The following is a 13,892-nucleotide window of genomic DNA, read 5'->3' on the forward strand; positions in this document are numbered from 1 at the left end:
CTTATCATATATGATAACCATATTCCAAATATCAGACTTATGTATTAGTCAAAGCTCGGTAGAATACTTGTTAATACTGTAGATCATTCACTTTTTCAATGAGCACATTTTATTACACATTTATTTAATAAATTTTATACTTAAGGATATAATTCAAATTTTGAAAATAATAATTAAACTTAAAAGCTACATATTTTATGTTTTTACATTACATTTAAATTACAGAATAAATATCTACAAATACTATACTGTAGACAGCTATATTTCTTTATTATTAAAAAGAAAATTTTGCTGAAAATTATTAATAAAAGATTTTTATTAGTGCATTCCAAACATTCATTATTGACGGTGGAAACTTACAATACATATGAGATAAAGGAAGACATTAAAAATAATATTTCCATTATTATTTTAATTCTTTAAAAAATATCATTAAACAGATCAGCTTATTATAATTACACTTTGAATTTAAATTTCATAATATTAAAGATGTGAATTTAAAGTTCATAAAAAAAGAAATAATATAATTGCTGCACATTTTTTAAATTTTAAAAGGTGCTTTTTAATTTGATTTAAAATAAATTTTTCAATAAAACTTAAAAGAAAGATTATTATAGTTATTCTGTTTTAATTTAAGAATATTTTAAACCGAATTTATAAATAGGTATTTTAACAGTTCATTTGATAGTAAAATGTCTTAAAATGTTTTAATGAGTTATAAAATATTTCAATGCTAACAGAAAGAGGACCAAAATTCTGTAAACTGAATATTATCTACATCATTTTCTATGAAAAAATACAAAATGGACCTTTTATTAAATTTTCTACGAATTTTTATTTTAAAATAAAAAATAACATTAAATTAATTTTTTGATTAATTGACTATTTGGAACTGCACACAAATGACACGTGTTTATTGCATACTTTGAAAGAAGGTACTTATATATTATAATGCTCCCCCCCCCTCCCAGATTCAACCACTTGTCAATTTATCAGAAAAAAAAATGTAAAAAAATGTTTTAAAATTACTATTTTAAAATAAAAATTGTAAAATAGTTTAGTAAATAATCAATATGTATCCTCAAGATGGTTGCATTGGGTATAATGGAGAGTAGCAGTCTCAGCTTAATTGTGAAGTAAACACAAAACTGTACTTCACTACTTAAATAAATATCCAAAAAAATTCTGGATATTTATAACTTAACTGCATGCTAATAATTAATTACCAAAGATGTCATGTTAGTCTATTCAGTATTTTCGCGAATGGCAGTTAATACACAGATACTGAATTTTAAAAGAAATCAGATAAATTTAGAACTAAATTGTATAAGTTATTCTTCAATTAAAAATATTTAACTCTTTTAAGCAAAGTGAATTATTTCCTGAATTACTTATATAAAAGTTTTTAATATAGGATGGTTAAGTTTTTAAATCACTTAAGGAAATATATTTTTAAATTCAAAAAATAGACTTGCTTCATTAAATGATTTTAAAAATTTGACCATACATTTAATACTTAGATATAAGTGATTTAGAAAATAAATCATTATTGTTGAAACAGAGCTCAAGAGGTATCTTACTTAAAACACATTTACATAGATATATCATTTACTTTTAAAATATAATAAAACAAATATTCAAGATTATATTATTTAAAACAATATTAGAAGATGTATTTGATATTAGCAGTAGATTAAAGGATATATTTATTTATGCCTTTATTTAGTTAAGTACAATTAATATTAGTTTAGTAGGATAAGTTTAAAAAATAGTTTATACTATTTTTATCAGGACATTTCATTACCAATTTTAAATTAGAAATTTAAAAATTGCACCACTGAATCGCTTAGAATATTTTGAAATTCAAAGAAGAAACGAACAAATAGTTTAAACGATGCGAGATCACATAATAAATGCTGGCAAGCTAGTCTATTTTCATTTCTTTTACAGAAATTTAATTTTAAAACAACGCAATGTGGGAAAATATTCAATGATAACTAGTCATTCATAAATGCTTAATAAGGGCGATTGCTGTAAATTAGATATGATAATTGACCAAATTGTATATTATGATACATGCTTTCGAAAGCAGTGATAATTCAAAAACATTTAGTTACTTCAAATAAAGAACAGTAAATGCATTCAGAAAAAAATAAACTTTATAAATACGCTTCGATAAAATTGCATTTCGGATCGTGAACAAGAATTGAGTCATGGATGAAAATTCCACGAAAACAACATTTTAAAAGAAAATTGTTTACAAAGTAGAAGGAAAAAATTACAATAAGTATATGATCATTTTTATGGTGGAAGAGTTTTTTTTATAGAATGAAAATTGCAAGCATACTGTAATAGATGAGAACATTAAACCGAAGTCGTACTGCAAGAACTTAAGAATTGAAGAGCACCGAAACGACGTAAAGTACAAATAAGAAAAGTTAGTGTAAATATATACAGAAGATAAGAATCAAAAATTTTACTGAAAATTTGATAATTTAGCAAAATATGCCTACCTTCATGAGTTCTTGGAGCAACATTAGCCATAATAAAGCATTTATGTAATGTAAACCTAATTTTTCATGTATATACACCGTTTTGAGTCGAACGTATATTGCTGAGTTGAGTTGATTATTTTGTTGTGAGTTCAGATTTTTTTTTTTTTTTTTTTTTTTGCTTGCTTTTCTTCTTTTTATCTTCACTGGAACTGGCAACCACGGAGAAGGAATGACTCCAGTTATTAAGAAAAAAACAAAGAAAGAAAAGGAACAAATACGTGTAACTGTTAATTTTGACTCACTTGTTCAAGCAATGATATTTTAATATAATATATCAAACTATACAAATTCTAAATTTTTTTTTTTTTTTTTTTTTGCAATTATGTAATTCCCAAATTTTTGCTTTTGGCGACAAGCTGTTCGTTGACCATCTATGTATTTAAAATAATTATTAAACCAACTATATATCTAAAATAATTAATAAAACCAAAGAGTTACTCCTCTTGCTCTCAAAAATTACCCTTTTAGAAACACATTCATTTTAAATAAATTACTTCATAGTGCATTCTCTGTGGGGGAAAAACTATGACAGGGCTTCTTAGTTCAGAAACTTTAAATAAAATATTTTTCAAAACGATTTCGTCATTTTTTATTCCATGTGAAGCTTATGAATAATAATAATAATAATTATAAATACGGATAAATCATCAGTTCCCACTTATCGTTCTGGCTTAAAAAGATATAATTGATTGAGGAAATCTGTCTTGTCCCATCCATGGATTAAGAAAGTTTATTACCAAGAGCAAACCCGCGAATCGAAAAAATTGCTACCATCGTTTTTGTATGGCACAATACTTTCCAATAACGCTATATAAAGTTCTCATGTTTTTAAATTTATAGTTCACTTACGATATGGAATTTTGAACAAAAAGAGACAAATTAGATGTCGCTTATGTTATTTTTTTATGCTTTCGCCGATAGCTTTAGAATTTCGAAACAAAATGTTGATATAACAAATCAATAATTTATAATGAAATTGCATTTAAGGATCTCTAACAAATACATAAATACTTATATTCTAATTCTATCCGATGTTAAAAGAAAACAAAAACAGAATTGGCCATTCTCGACTGTTTTCATTGCAATAGTTGGCATCATTTTTTTTTATTTACAAAATCACAGAAATAGCTGTCAAACCCCGCACGTTACTTTCGTTTTTCTCACCTTTTAATAATTCTAGTTATTCAGTTCTCTGTATTTAGCATGCTACTCTTGCATTGTTGTGATTTAGAGTATACTTGCAAATCTTTCAGAGCGTATTGTTTTCTTTTATTCTTGCCGATCGTTTCTTGTTTTAAAAACTTTCTTTTTGCGTAATAGAGTAATTTATGAGAATTTTGTTATAAATAGTAAAATACAGCATTAAATTTCTGTAATTTATAAAAATCAAGAAAAATTTGAATTTTTTTTTACACGGGGAACTTCTATTTTCTAAGATTTCTTTGAAATGTTAGTATTTTTTAAGAGACCGTAAATGTTTTTTTAAAGTTAACTTTTAATAAAATGCCGAAGCGTAAATACGATGAAGATCCAGAAGATTTATCAGTTCCTTTGCCAATTCAAAATTTCCTTTGGCGACAAACCAGGTGATTTTTACTTAATTATTTAAAAAAATATATGCTATAAACAAAGTAATTTGTTGCTTGTATTTGAATTGCTATTTTGAAAATTCTTATTAAATATAGAATACAACAAATTATTGTACATAAAAACAGTAATTTCTGTCGAAAGTAAAATACTGTGTTTAAAACCATATCTTTGTTATTAATTGGTATCCAATTATGTTTATTATTTAGCTTCAAAGTTATATTTAATTTTTTATAAAATATTTTCTATATAAAATATTATACAAATATTTTTATAAAATATTTAACTATTTTTGCATTACTTAGACTGTTCACATTGCATAGTATTGTGTCTGTATAATCTTAGATATTAATTTAATACATAGAATATAACTATATATTTTTTAATTAGTTTTAATAAGGTGAATAATAAGAACTTGCTTCATTAGTATTAATATAGGATGGACTTTGATGAAGTTATGTATATATTAATGTATTACTTATATCTTATCTGTTCTAGCATTGTTATGGAATCTGTATTACACTGTATAAATCTATTTTTTAAATCATATCTTACAGTTATAATTTATGTCTCAATATATTTTCCACTTCTTATTTGTTTCTGCTTTGTTTTTTAATCTGTATTATATTGTATAGATGTATATTTTTAGTTAGGCTTTTATTATTGTACTTCCAGAAATATGATTAATTTCTGAAGTAATTAATCAGATGATGTTTTGTAAATTTTTTATACCTTCAATGCTACTGTGGTTCTAAAATTATTCAATGATATGCATTTATGAATTTTCAACAATTTCAAGTATATTAAAAAAAAATAAATGGAGTATTAATAATTGAAAAAAAAAATTTTACTAAGAAATTAATTAATAAAATGTTAATGAAATATTTTATGCCTAGATGAGTTTTTTAATGCTTTCTCTATTTTTTTTTATTAATATTTAAGAATTTTTTTGTGATTTCATTATTTATATATAATATTGCCATTTGATGTTAGAACCTAGAGAAGAAGACTAGAAAAAAAGAAACTAAAAAGCTTTACTTCATATCAAATTGTAGTAAAAAATGAAAAAACAAAAGATAAAAATTATTTTATTCATTTTACTTTTATAAATTACATGTAGCAATTAAATTCTACAAATTCCTTTAGAATCTAGTGAGGACAAATAGATGAAGTGCATTTGTGGTTTCTTATTTCACAATTTAAAGTTGACTTAAAATTACAATCTATCTTCCCTACCAATTGTAAATGTAGGATTTTAGTAAATTACTTGTTTTTATTCTTGCTCCAACAACTTATTTTGTTACAAATTACCTAACAAAATATGTATTTTAAATGTGAAGTCCTGCAATGATTTTAATTAATTAGCTTAGAAAAATGTTTAAAATTTAGATTACTTTATAAAGCTGAATTCATGTCATCTCTTGATGTTTATTATTTTAAAAAGTAACTGTAAACACAAAGTTTAAAATAGTAGTAAAATAACATTACTCTTTGTGTGAAAAAAAAAGGCAGTGAAATTAAATATTTTAATATACTTCTGCTAGTTTTACTTTGACATTTGTAACTGTTGATTACATTTGGATGCTGTTTAAAGTTCTTTAAAAAATTCAACTTAAACCAGCAATATGTAAAAAGAACCATAAAAGAATTATCAAAATAAAATGTTGAATATATAAAGAATTTTGTGAAATTCCTTGAATTAGTAGAATATTATTATTATTTTATAATGCCTACATGCTTAAACAAAGTGGAATAACAAATAATTAAGCTCCATTTGGCTGATTTATTGTGGAATATAAATTTAGCATTATCCTAATAATGTATGGTAAAGTCTAAATATATCAAATTATATTGAAAATAAATATAGATCAACAGAAATGCCATCTGATATTAAGATGATCTCTAATAAAATTTTTAATTGCAAAATGTTAGTCCACCTTTTGCATTCAGAATGAATGAAAATTAACCTTTTGCACTTAAGAAGTGACTCTCAATCACCCCTTACTTTGTCATTGCAACTCAAATGAAAAAGTCCTTAAATGCAAAGGTCAGAATCAATGTGTCCTTTCTATATTTGCATATTATTTTCTTATTTAAAATACTTACTTCAATTCTTCTTCTTTAATTAAATATGCATTTAATTAAAGAAGAAAATAAATCTTTCAGTTTTCAGAAATTGTAAGTGAAACTTGCATCTTTATTGAAAGATAACCTTAAAGCCAAATGTAGTAGAAGTTAGGAAATATTTATTGCAACAAATTTAAAATGCTTTTTATACCAGCTAAAACCAAAAGATTAAATTTTTGTGAAATCCTAAAGTAATTCTTCCAAATGATTTAAAGATTAAAATTATCGAGCACTTTCTCAATATTATATGCCAATTATATTGCTTCTTACAATATTATAATTTTAATAGAAATCATTTAATGAAGAGATTAAAATGTTTCATACAAGAAAGAAAGAAAGATAATTTTTAAAAAGAAAAATATAATTGTGTATATTTTAAGTGTATATAAAGAAAAATTTTACTATGTTGTATCTCTGTAAACTACTTAAAAATCAAGAATCAAATATTGAATTTGAAGGAATATATATTCCTGGAATTAATTTGAATTTTATTCATCTTCTGTTAGAAAATTTCACTAAAGAAATTTTGACTTTATCTCATCTAGATGTTTAACAACTTTCTATAATAAATGATGAAAAGGATATATGCGTAGAAAAATCTGCCTCTAAAAGTAACCATTTCATATTAAAAAAAAAAAAAAAAACATTATTATTACAGCAAAAATAACTTTAATAAATATAAGTACATTGACAGCCAAAGTAAACTGCAGTTTTTTTTTTTTTTAGTCCTAGAAACCAATTTTCTACAATATTTTTATTAAATAACTCTCCTAAATTATTTCATTGTTGGCAGTTATTGAATTAAAATATTTCAAGAAATTTTTTCAAAGGGCTGAAAATGAATTAATTGACCATTGGTATTTAAAAATTTTACTATAAAAATTGGAAAAAGTAAGAAAAGAAAAGTGAGGACTCTTACAAAAATTATTTAATTTTATTTCTCTAAAAGAAACTCCTAAAAAAATTGTTTTTATATAAAGGGTTTGGAAAAAAATTGAAACATTATTTCAATATCAATTTTATGAATTACAATGCAAAAATTACATTGCAAACTTTTTTTTTTTAGTTCATTATAATAGTATTAGGCATGTTACTAAAGAGAATTTGATAATTATTTTCCGCCTTATGCCTTTTGTTAACATGTATTTTACATAATGAGTAATAGCAATTCTGATATGTGCTATGTTTTTTGTGAACCAATTTAAATTATTCCTATTTCTTTCTGTAATATATATTATTTAGTTCCATAATATAATGTAATTATATGATAATATTATTGAAAAAGGTCAGAGCTCTGCTGAGTTCTAAATGATCTTATTGAATTTATTTCCAATAGGTAATAGATATTGTTTGGCACTTCTATTTAGTGGATTATATTTGTAAAATAACTTTATAAAAATTCAAGATATAAGCTCAGAATGTGCATATCTTGACTACAGGTTAAAAAAAAAACATGAAAAATATGTATACACTGCAGTAGAGACAAACATAGAAAGAAGGCCAAAACTGATGACAATCAGATTATATCAGACAGAAAGAAGAAAATGTTTCTTTATGAAAATTAAATGCAGATATTAGATTGTTCAACACTTTGAATGTATTAACAGTTTATTTAAGATAGTTATAGTAAATATACATATATTATGTATATTTACCATATTCATTGAAATGGTTGATTATTCATTGAAATTATAAAGTAATTAATATAATATTCAATTGCTATACATAATTTTTTCTTTTAATTTTGGGAGAAGTTAATAAAACTTATACCTCCATAAAGGTTTGTAAAGAGCTTGGCATCAAAACAGATTTCAAAGAATATGCAATCTGAATTGTAATTTTTTAAAATCTTTAAAATTTATTTTAAATTCTGTATCATTTTCATCATGAAACAAAATTTAAGGTTATATCCTCAACTTCTGCACATTTTATTATAAAAGATATTAATATTTTAGTTCTATTAATAATGTATTTATTAAAAAAATTCAAAAAATTTCCAACCTCTTAATCTCAATCTTAGTATCAGATTACTGTGAAAGTCTTTGTTTATTTTTAGATTAATAAATTATTTAGATTAGATAAGTAATTTATTTTTTAATTAATGAAGAACTTTTAATTCAAAATATACTTTTTTGAAAGCTTGCTTTTTCTTCAAATTTTTTTTCCTTTTGAAGAGGAGTCATGAGTTTATGAACTTTAAGAGATATCAAATCAATGATTATAAAATTTAATAGTTTAGCACTTTGCTGTTGAAAGCTTTTGTATTAAAATTAGTTGCATATGCAAACGTATAATCATAAAGCTGTTATGATAAATTTGATATTTGAATGATAATTTCATGGCATAAAACTAATTAGTTATATTTAAAGCTGATACTTGATATATATTGATGAATGTTTTTGCTATTTTCCAAAATATGTTTCGTTTCTTAATTATGCTCACATAATTGATATTAAAATTTATATGGAAATAATGTGAATATTTGTAATAATTTTTTTAAATTTAAATATATCCTAAAGTATTATTAATTAATAAATTTATATGTGATAAGTACTTTTTTCATTTGTTCATATTTTTATTCTCAGTCCTTTTATTCGACCAAAATTCGGGAAGTTACATGAAGCATCATGTATGGTAAGTTGCTTTAAATTCTTTAATAACTTTACTTTAGTAATGAAAAAAGAATTTTTATTATAGTTTTTGGTTTTTAAATCTTAGAAGTTCTTCTCTTAATTAGTTTAAATACTATTCATACTCTTATAAAATATAATTCATTTTTTTTGTCATAAGTTTTCAGACTATTTTGAGTGTATTTGAAACTTAAAGTATTATTGGAAAATGTATAAAAAAAAGCTTAGAAAATGCTTATAATTTTATTAAAGTTTAAATTTTTAAATATATGTTTCTTGATTTCTATTCAGAAAAAAAGTAACATGTTAATACTTGACTGTGTAATTTTACTTTACATAAGTTACATCATTTGTATAATTTTGTTTCTTGATATGTAAATGTTTTTAAATTATGAAATATTAATCTAATTATGATTATATTGAAATAATTATTGTTTTTGTTTCAGGAACAAAGAGAAGCTTGCAAAGTAAGTTTCATTTGTTTAGTTACATTCTTTTATAGAAAGGAGCTTGAAATTAAAGTTACTCATTTGTATTTTTTCTGATTAATTTTAATTCACTTTGTTTCAGTCTTTCGAAAAAGTTCTTGTGCAAAATATTCAGTTTGGTCTTTCCCCAAGCCTTACTCAAGCAATCAAAAGCATCAGCCGGTAATTTTTTAAAAATATTAAAAATTGTAGAATAATTATTAAAATATTATTTGCAATGTAGATTCATTCAATATTAAGAGGAAAAAATTCTAAGTGTATGGATTATGATGAATTGTATTTTAAAGAATAATGAATTTATTACATTATATATTGCATCTGTTTGTAAGTTATTTTTATGGACCTTTATTATTTTAAATTTATAATAAAGGTTCTTAGCTTGAAGTATTTTGTTGAATAGTTTTTATTGATTTTTTTGTATTACGTGAGTGTTTGATTTTAAAATATGTATGCATCCACACCTATTCTCTTCATGTAGTTGATAAAACTTATTTGATAGGTGGCGGTTAATACAAGCAGCCTTTCCTCATGTCATGCATTGTTGTGCTGCTCTGTTATATCGAAGAAAAGATACATGCCTTGATAAACTTGGGACACCTGAAACTAAACTGCTTTATACTTTACAATGGATAATTTTAGATGCAACTGAGGAGTGTGCAGATGCTGAGGCAGAACAAGGCATTTTTCATTCACCTAGACACTATTTATTTCCCATTTCATCAATTCAGGTAATTAAAATTTTTTTTAATAAAGTATGTTGCATAGCATTGTGTATATTATTCACTGTAAGTTTCTAAAAATTATTCGTTGAAACATTGTTAGAATAATTGTGGTTGTTATTATGTTTGAAAATTTTATTAAGTATAAGACTTGAATTAACTCATTACAGTGCATGTCTGTTTTTATATCTTTCACATTTGTAATCTCATAATCTGTTTAGTATGAAATTTCAAAAGATTAACTGTAATGATATCGGTTTCATTTCTGTACATTTTTTTTTTTTTTTCATTTTCCTTATTTTTTAAATTTTAATTTAATGCACAATCTATTACAATATCTTTATTGTTATTATGAAATTCAAACTCTTTCATGAAAACATTTAATCACATACTTTTACCAATGTTAAAATTAAGGAAAATAAATTGTTTTCTTTGGATTTAACTCCAAAATAGAATTTTTCACTTCTGTTGTTATTTTATAATATATACCCTTTTTAAGTTGCACTCTCAAAAATATGTGACAGATTGATTCAGACAAATTCATGATTTTTAGTCATGTCAACAGCAAAGTGAAATTTTTTAAAAACATATTCCATGCTAATCATTTAATGTATTAAAACATCAATAATTTGAGGGTTTTCATTTTTTAAAACTTATTATATAATTTTTTTCCATTTGTATTTATTTTCTTCCTTTTTGTAAGTATTTTTATCACCAAATTTTTGATAATATATAAAAAGGAAAGAAAATAGACTTAACTGCTAAGTTAATATGTTGATTTGATGTCTTATCAGTTTTTGTCACATTCTTCATTTTTCAGGTGAAAACTTTTTCTATATTATATGACATTTTTTTTAGCTATGCGATAAATTCAAATTATGTCATGTTTCAAATTTAATTATTTTTCTAGCCGCTTAAAATACAAAAACTGCTATTGCATTAATTTCTGAATTATGCAAACTTTTGCTTATCCAGTGCTTTTAAATTTAAGCTATATAACAGTGAGTTGAAAATTGCATTTCTTAAAATATTGCTAATTTACTGGAGGGTGGGCGTGTACAAACACAACGTTCTTAACATCTGAACATATAGTTGGTTAAGAAAAAATATGACATGGCAATGACATATGACAAAAAAAGTTGGTTGTTCTTTGTGAAATTTAATAATACATAGTAAATATTGAAGTTTAATTAAAATTTTAAACATAAAAAAGGAAAAACAGTTATGAAATAAAGAGGAAAGGGATTTTTTTGCATGATGGTATTAAGCAGCAAAGATAGGGTCACAGACTCTTATTATTGTGGTAAAGCAGCAAATAAATGATGGTCTAGTCACCATTGAATCGTAGGCTCATATTTTTTTTGGGGGGGGGGATCTAAATTTTGAATACACTTCTATGCTTTTTTTTTTTTTTTTTTTTTGCCTTGTTGGAGTAGGTTGCCTCTTGTTTCCTGATCATGACTAAACATAAAATTGCATAAACGATGCATTTCTTACCCAAAGATAAAATCAAAAGTAAAGATGCTGTTTAAAAGAGCAAATGCCATGCTTATTTTATTACATATATGTTTATAATATAAAAATAAAACAAGGATTCATAATGTACAAAAAGAACAAGGAAAGGTAAAAACATTTCAGGAAATGGATTTTTCTTTAAAGGAAGCAGGGAAACAAGAAAAAAAAATAACCACAAGAATAATGTTGGAAAATACATAGAAATTTCTATTTAATATGATATTGAATTTGTGAGTTTATTTTTTAATTTGCAATAATTCATATATTTCATTTTTTATAGGTCTTTGTGTATTTGTTTGCACCATTAGGCGATTTTCTGAAACACTCTGATTTTATGACAAGCTTTCGTTTGGAAAACGGCTTAAAATTATGGGAATCTTTATGGGAATACAAACATCCAAATGTACCTTGCTTCACTACCCATGTTATGCCGAAACGTACATTTCTTAGAGGAAGAAGAGAAAAACAAAATGCTGCAAAATTTGGTGATGTTTTTATTGGTGGAGGTATTATACAACTTTTCCATTTTTATTAAATTATTTCCATTTATTATTATTTATTAATTTTAAATTTTAAATGTTTTTATACATTTCTAAGATTATTCTTACATCAATTTTACATTACATTACTACTTAAATCCAATGTGAAATATATTATTATCACAATTTTTTTCGTTACTTCTATCCTGTAATTATTATTTTAGTAGAACATTAAAAATTATTTAGCATTCCTACATTTAGGTTTGATTCTTAAGTTTTTCCTGCATATTCTTTACTTTTATATCAGCAAATCATTCTGAGCCTTATAGAGTGCAGTTGCATAATTCAGTTTCTGTAAATTTATTCCTTATTAGTCTGAGTAATGTTTTATTGATATTTTTTTCAATATATAGAGCCTTTTTAATACCCCATTTTTATGCATCCATTTAGATAATTATTTTAATAAATAGAGAATTAAATTGTGTATTTGCAAAAAAGCTTGATTAATGTTTAGGGAAAGAATAATACAGTAATAAAAATTAATAATAAAATTATTTTTATTTCTTTATTTATACTCTGTTTCACCCGAACTTGACAGTATTGTAAAAGGCAGAAAATGTGACGCTCCGCATTGGGAAAGAGTTCCCCATCAATTCCGACTTTAAAATAGTCAAAATGCTCAGAAATTTATCAAATAATATCATAAATTACAGAAATCCTTTTGTTATCAGTATGTATTTAAAATTATTCTCAAGTTAGAAGTGTTTATCTGTTAAGTATTTTGTAAATAAAGCGAACGAATAAAACGAAACGATTGAAATAATGAATTCCACTTTGGCTAGAACCGGTCTTCAAGGTCAAATATTTGGCGCGCTTTTCTTTTACGTCTCCGCCAACTCAGCTTCATTTAGTTCCCAACCATTATCATCTTACGTACTTTTTTATTCTCGCTTTTTTACCAGCTGATATTTTTGATACTATTAATCACATTAGTAGTTATTAATTTGGATTGTTGAATATTTATTCGATTCATCATTTCTATTCACTTCTAAAATGTCTGAAAAAGAAAAAGTATTATCACCGAATACGCTGTGCACACCTTCAAGACGAGTGAAATCAACAAAAAGTGCAACATGAAAACAGAAATAAAGGCATCCAGTCCTTTAAGTACCCCTGGAAAGAAGCGACCAGGCTCAGTAGGTAAACATTCAGGTCATCTTATGAAAAAGTAAATATGATGATGATTTTACATTAAAATATGATGATTTTACATTATTCTGTATCTGACGAAAAATCCATGCATTTATTCGTAGAAATGGGATCCCAACATTAGATAAAGTTTTAAAAGATGTGAACAATGATACAGATATCTTTTCTAAAAGCATTAACCGAACTACGCTTTACAGAATATTGAAAGATTTAGGGTTTTCTTTTGAGAAACGATGAAACGAAATGAAATAACTTTAATGATTTATTAAAATAATGTATCAATAATATTGAACAAAATAATGAAAATAAGGAAAAAATTAATTCTCTGATTTAAAATAATAATATAATAAAATTAATAAATATTTACTATTTGGCAAAAAATTTGCGAGATAAAGTTCCGCCAGCGATCTGCATTTCTAGTAACTTTATAGTTTAAAGTAACCCAGTTCCCCTCACAGTGACTGTGATTCGGCATGCCTAGAATATACACTACTGCCAAGTTAGGGTGAAACAGAGTATAGGTATGTTTTGACGACATTTTTTCTTAAAGAGTTACATTACTTCCATTGAAACTTATTATATC

General features: G+C 24.3%; 2 protein-coding genes across 3 annotated transcripts in view; one reads left to right on the forward strand and one right to left on the reverse strand.

The window, feature by feature from the left end:
• LOC129976343 (splicing factor 3B subunit 1-like) overlaps nucleotides 1-2,649 on the reverse strand; it is a 35,782-nt gene extending 33,133 nt beyond the window's left edge. Inside the window, exon 1 of the mRNA XM_056089864.1 lies at nucleotides 2,514-2,649. Coding sequence (XP_055945839.1) covers nucleotides 2,514-2,544 — 31 coding nt within the window. The 5' untranslated portion in view covers nucleotides 2,545-2,649. The remainder of the gene's footprint in view (nucleotides 1-2,513) is intronic.
• Nucleotides 2,650-3,987: 1,338 nt separating this feature from the next.
• Nucleotides 3,988-13,892, forward strand: part of LOC129966469 (protein unc-80 homolog) — a 94,025-nt gene continuing 84,120 nt past the window's right edge. For both annotated transcript variants that reach the window (XM_056080899.1, XM_056080906.1), the window contains exons 1-6: nucleotides 3,988-4,141; nucleotides 8,855-8,903; nucleotides 9,346-9,366; nucleotides 9,470-9,549; nucleotides 9,887-10,115; nucleotides 11,902-12,127. In XM_056080899.1, coding sequence (XP_055936874.1) covers nucleotides 4,059-4,141; nucleotides 8,855-8,903; nucleotides 9,346-9,366; nucleotides 9,470-9,549; nucleotides 9,887-10,115; nucleotides 11,902-12,127 — 688 coding nt within the window. In that variant the 5' untranslated portion in view covers nucleotides 3,988-4,058. The remainder of the gene's footprint in view (nucleotides 4,142-8,854; nucleotides 8,904-9,345; nucleotides 9,367-9,469; nucleotides 9,550-9,886; nucleotides 10,116-11,901; nucleotides 12,128-13,892) is intronic.

This window comes from Argiope bruennichi, chromosome 1 (assembly GCF_947563725.1).
Source record: "Argiope bruennichi chromosome 1, qqArgBrue1.1, whole genome shotgun sequence".
Taxonomy (NCBI): domain Eukaryota; kingdom Metazoa; phylum Arthropoda; class Arachnida; order Araneae; family Araneidae; genus Argiope; species Argiope bruennichi.